The sequence below is a fragment of the Sebastes umbrosus genome, chromosome 10 (assembly GCF_015220745.1).
Source record: "Sebastes umbrosus isolate fSebUmb1 chromosome 10, fSebUmb1.pri, whole genome shotgun sequence".
In the NCBI taxonomy this organism is placed as follows: Eukaryota; Metazoa; Chordata; class Actinopteri; order Perciformes; family Sebastidae; genus Sebastes; species Sebastes umbrosus.
In genome coordinates this window covers 22,985,443-22,991,442 of record NC_051278.1, presented here as the reverse complement: position 1 = coordinate 22,991,442, position 6,000 = coordinate 22,985,443, and the positions used below count along the sequence as shown (strand labels likewise).

General features: G+C 37.5%; 1 protein-coding gene across 6 annotated transcripts in view; it reads left to right on the top strand.

The window, feature by feature from the left end:
- The first annotated feature begins 363 nt into the window (after positions 1 to 363).
- The window catches only part of LOC119495783 (collagen alpha-1(XVII) chain-like), a 31,431-nt gene continuing 25,794 nt past the window's right edge, over positions 364 to 6,000 (top strand). For 5 of the 6 annotated variants that reach the window (XM_037782559.1, XM_037782560.1, XM_037782561.1 and 2 more), the window contains exons 1-4: positions 364 to 825; positions 2,144 to 2,208; positions 5,100 to 5,150; positions 5,294 to 5,401. In XM_037782559.1, the coding sequence (XP_037638487.1) occupies positions 2,154 to 2,208; positions 5,100 to 5,150; positions 5,294 to 5,401 (214 nt within the window). In that variant the 5' untranslated portion in view covers positions 364 to 825; positions 2,144 to 2,153. The remainder of the gene's footprint in view (positions 826 to 2,143; positions 2,209 to 5,099; positions 5,151 to 5,293; positions 5,402 to 6,000) is intronic. The other variant, XM_037782563.1, reaches the window with a different exon arrangement.

Genomic DNA, 6,000 nt, shown 5'->3' with positions numbered 1-6,000 from the left:
AAAAACTATTACTACTACTACTAGACATACTAAAGGGAAAGGAAAACGCATAATAGCCCCCCTTTAAAATGACTTTGACAAGTCTTGCATGCTGCTTTTGCACAGAAAATGTATTGATGTGTGGTTAAAGTACTGTTTGGTTATATGTAATAACACAGTGTATGAAACCATAGAGTCTAAATGTTGTGATTCGACTTCCAATGTGTGCGCCAGATGTGCTCCAGCTGCAACAGCGTGGGATCTGCAGCACACAATGGATCAGCAAACCCTCGAGTTGGTTGCACGCCTGCAATCCATAAAAAAGGAAGAACCCCCACTCCCACACCTCCCCAAATCACTCCTTCCCTCCTCCTCCTCCTCACAAAAACTTTACCAGTTTGGAAAAGTGGCGACTCCAGCAGCAGCAGCAGCAGCCTGGAGGAGCCAGGAGGAGTTCACCACTTTTCTTTTTCACACTCGACTATCTGTCTGTCTGCAGAGGTGAGTCAAGATAATTGCCTTCCCTCAGGCGCTGTTTTTTCTTTTTCTTTCTCTTTGTTAAATCCAGCTTTTTCGTGCCGTCTGCTACACCTGCCTGCCTGCCAAGCTGCTGCAGCGCAGATTGATGGGCGCGGCTCGGACCAGTGCCCCAAATCTCTGTTTTGACTTGCCTGGGAAAGTTGAGCGAAAAGGGAGACAAAAGGAGCGAGGACTTTAAGAACATCCCACCACGGTGCGTCAGCTCCACATAAACACTTTATCTCTCCAGTGGACGGGATCAGTCGGACCATCTTGGAGAAGGAATCAGGACTTGATTGTTTGTTTGCTGCTCAGAGCTGGCTGAAGGTATGGATTTTTAACAAACACAAAGGAATAACCTGGAGAGATTTATATATATATATATATATATATATATATATATATATATATATAAAAAAAAGTTGTTTATGTTGGTGTTTTTTTTTTCCCCACATGGCTGTTGCATCTCTGCACTAACTAACTGCATTCTGGGAGTTTGGTGATGGGCTGTCCAGATCTTTTTTTTTGGCTTTAAAGGATTTGTTGGATGGAATTGCACACATTTCTTTATATTCCCATAAAAAAAAAAAACTACAAGTACTTCTTAGCTTGTCTGTAAGTGCCAGTAGGTGTGGGGGTTTTTTGGGATCAGTTTTCTTCCGGGTGGTATCTATAGAATTAGTCTCAGTCAGGATAGTTTTACATGTATTTTTGCTGTGCTATTTCCAACCCTCTAAATATATTACAGGACCTGACCCCTTAGCTGTTGCACCAGCTTTGTGTGTGACTTGTGTATTTGCTCACCCAGATCACTTGCAGGCTATAATAGTGAGTTTTGGACAAGCTTTAATGAAAATAAGTAGTACATGCACTGAGAAATGTTGGTTTAGTTGACTTTATTACTATTTTTTCCCAGAGCTGGAAGAAAAACTTGAAAGATTGTTGCACTTTACAGGCTAGACAATTTCAGTAACCCGGGCTATGAGGAAAGATGATAAAATACCATACTTTTGAGTGTTTCAGCTTTTTTAAAATGTCTAAATGTGATATTAAAGTGTGCAGTAAATGAAGCACATGTTGTTAAATGTCCTTGGCTGGCAGGGTGTGGTAGAAGATGGTCTTTCAGAGCTGTGCAGTGATCCTCTTCTTTGGTTCTTTTGTTTGTCTTCAAAGACACAAAGTGAATACAAAGTCTATTGAAATAGATGATGCTTTGTAGCCTCTGGGGCTTTTATTGTGGTATTCACTATTGACATGACATTTAAACATGTATGTGAAAGTTACTGGTTTTTAAGTTACAGTAGAGGTGATGTCTTATATTTGATCTGCCTTAATCGAGATCAGTAAAAGCAGGATGTTCAACGGGAAAGTTGAAATATTATGGTTTTTAAAATATCATGTGACTGATGACATTTTTCTGTCTTCAGTTGCATGAAATTTCAAATTGATGCAGTAAACAAGCGGCCTGGTCTTTAACCCAAATCATTCCTGGTATAACATTGTTGCCCCTTTTTCCCATCAGATGTTTGCTAAAATGCCATTTTTAAACCCCCAGTTACACGTCAAGGAGTAAACAGACTTTTTTAACAACAGTTGGCGCAGTACATGCATGACTGTGGTCAACATTTTATCATCATCTCACCAGATATTATGGGATGGACGAGTTAACGAGACAGATGGACATCTCAGGAGGCATGTCAGGAGAAAAGGGTGAGATTTCTGTATTTATTTATGAAGTTGTGAAAGGAGTCCATCATCAAAAAACACGAGGTAAAGATTTGTTTCAGACAAATCTCAAAAAAGAAAAAAAACACCTTTTCAGATGTATGCAGAAGTTTGGGTTTTATTTGCAGAGTTTTAGAGATATCTGCCACTTAAACGTCTCTGGCCACGCAAACAGAAACTTTTTCAAAAACAAAACAAACCTCATCGTGGCAAGAGATATAAAAATATTCTCATTTGAAAGCTTAATGACAGATTAGCGTATAACCATAAATATGAGTGTTACTCTAAAGACCCATAAACACGTATGTGCTTATTTTCTTGGGTGATGCTTTTGTCTGTCTTATTTGGGGGCTTCACTTACATCATGGCATGCCTACACTGGTGTCGGTTTCCATTTCTGTTCCTAGCTCTCAGGGTGTAAGTCATCCTCTGGGTTTTCCTCCTGTAGTCATAACTGAATGTAAGAGGACAGCTCATCTTGGCCTAATGACTTCTGACTCGCAGACGGATGGCGAGGCCGAGGAACGCCTGATTACATGTTTGATGAGAAACATATAATCAGCCATCGTGTTGTCCTCATGTTTTTCTCTTTTTTTATATGTCACTTAAAAAAGAAAGTTAGTTAAGTTTATACATAAGATAATGTGCACACAATAAACAAAGTTGGAGGATCATTTAAAAAAAAAAGTCAAAACAAGTGAGTTTTAAGGAGATTTTTATGCACTGATTTGGCTTCTCTGGGACTTTGTTGGAGGTTGTTTCAGAGTCGAGGAGCAACGGCAGCAAAAGCATGATCACCTTTAGTTTTTCACCTCGACTCTGAAACAAACAGAAGTCCCTAAAAGGAAGGAGGAGGAGGAGGACAGCAGCGAGGAGACGGCATGGAACTGAAATGGAATTTACATTATCTGTAACTGTTAAAGCTCAACAGGCTGCAGCTGGACAACAAGATGCCTCCTAGTGGAAGAAGGGTGTTATTGGTATTGATTATCTGCACCCACTTTATTATAAACACAACATTATTTAGACAAACTTTATTCAATGAATTTCCCACAATTTTGTTGATATTTATCAAAGAGTTTAACTATGTTTTATGGGACTAAATGGACAGACACATAAACGTGAGTAAGTTCACAGCAAGTTTAGGTTGAAGGTCCATTATTGACCTTGAAAATAGTAGTTTAATTAAAAAAAAAAGAAGAAATGGAGCTCAAAGAACACTTTTCCAGAGCATTCGTGGAGTTGGTTTAGCGGTTACTCCATACTTAGATGTCATGATAACAACTAGGCGATCTCCATGACAACTGAGCAAACTCTATTTGCAGATCTGGATGAAAGTTCAGGAAAAAAACTGTCTGTAAAAATCAAAGCTGCCACACCCCCAGAAAAGACTGACATGTCAGATATACATGTTTGTTAGATTTTTAAGTATGTTTCTTATTTATCCAAATAAACCTGAACTTGAACTAAAACTACCTAAACAGATTATTATTATCAATATTCAGAAACGTTGGCACCACTTTCTAATTAGGCATCTTTTACAAAGGGTTTGTGAGTTGCAACTAATGGCTTTTAAATGGGTAGTAAACCATTTACGGAACTAATGCTTTATTAATCAGTTATAAGCCACTAATAAGAATAAGAACTTTTAGGTTTCAAGGTTGTGGAAAATCTCTGTGGCTGGTGAGTCATTAATAGTCAAGTGATTACTTAATGGCTATGAATGTCTCACTTTCTAATAAGCCGTCAAGTCTGCAGATATACTTGTTATTAATAAGAGGCTACAGGCTTTTCACTGTCTAATAAGGATTCTTATCAGGGCTGTCAATCAATTCAAATATTTAATTGCGATTAATCGCATCATTGTCCATAGTTAATTGCAAATTAATCGCACATTTTTTATCTGTTTAAAATGTACTTTAAAATCTCCCATTTGTCAAGAATTTAATACTCTTAACTCTTAACATGGGAGTGGGCAAATACGCTGCTTTATGCAAACGTATGTATATATTTATTATTGGAAATAAATTAACAACACAAAACAATGACTAATATTGTCCAGAAACCCTCACAGGTACTGCATTTAGCATAAAAAAATGCTGAAATCATAACATGGCAAACTGCAGCCCAACAGGCAACAACAGCTGTCAGTGTGTCAGTGTGCTGACTTGACTATGATTTGCCCCAAACTGCATGTGATTATCATAAAGTGGGCATGTCTGTAAAGGGGAGACTCGTGGGTACCCATATAACCCATTTACATTCACATATCTTGAGGTCAGAGGTCAAGGGACCCCTTTGAAAATGACTATGCCAGTTTTTCTTCGCCAAAATTTAGCGTAAGTTTGGAGCGTTATTTGTATTCCATTAACTTTAACAGCCCTTGTTCTTCTAATGATGATATTATTATTATTATATTATTAATCCATTAAGTATATACAGTACTTGTAATGTTAATACATTTGTATTAAACTGATTGTGGTTCAAGAAGGTCAGAGGTCAAACGGTCCTCCTGATGAAGTAAAGAGTTAAAAAGACGAAGCAACTGTTCTGCTTGAGGAGGATAAACACCAACCTGACAACCCAAATGTTGTTCTTATTAATGGCCTATAACTGACATGTAAAGCATTATTATTAAATGATTTGTTATCCACTAATAAAGCCGTCAGCATAGAAACGCTGTATTAGATAGTGTTACTGATGATTTACTGCAGCGCCACACTGGTGGTAAATCCTTCAACACTGTATATCCATCAAAGTCACATTAATTCTGGAGGCATAATATCATCACCATGCCAGTCACTCAACACTCCAGTCAACACCGGAGATACCTCTCAGGATAAGACAGTAATTTTCTCTCTTTTTGATGTGCTCAGTTATAACAGAAACTATAACCACCACGACCAGACTGACTTCTCTACCCCCAAGTGAGTGTCCCTTTCTTCCAGTCATGCTTGCTTTAATTATAAACTAAACGCATAATGCAATAATTATAGCCGAGCGATTCTTAAGGAAGTACCCGATGAGTAACAGCTTCTCCTTGTTTTGCCGTGTGTCTTCTCGTTGCTAGAGGGAACCAGCGGATCAAATCACAGGAATATGTCCAGCGGTGCTGGAGGGCTGGGCTTGGAGAAGAATGTCTTAACCCAGAACAGCAGTGGAACTTATTTCTCCTCATGTGAGAGCAAATTTCCACTCATGGTCCAAAATTGGGAAGTTGTGGGTTCATGTTTGGACAAGTTTTGAAATGTTGTATTTTTAACTGCCAGTAGAAAGAAAGAGAAGTCCTCGTTTTGATTTTCACATCACTTGCAGTTTTTAAAAACTCCACTACATTTATCTGACTGTTATAGCTACTGGTTACTTTACAGATTATGTCTTTTTGTATACAAAGGTTATGAAGAGCTTATAAAATATGATGCTTTGTTATAGAGTAAACTACCCAACAGTATACCTGTACACAATTAGAGCTGATACAATTGATTAATTAATCAATTAGTCCCCTGAAAGAAAATTGATTGAGAGACTGTTTTTATGATCGGTTAAGTCAGTTTTCATGCAAAATGGAAGCATTTTTTCCAAGTAGTTATAATAATAATATTAATAATAATAATAATAATTATTATTATTAATTATATTATCTAGTTTGTACAATACTTGGACTAAACAAACAAAGTGAAAGTGTTTGAAGTTTTATAAACCAATCAATCAATCAAATCAATCAATCACCTCATTCAATGGTCAAATGTGGCTTACACATTAACGCATGAGTAATAA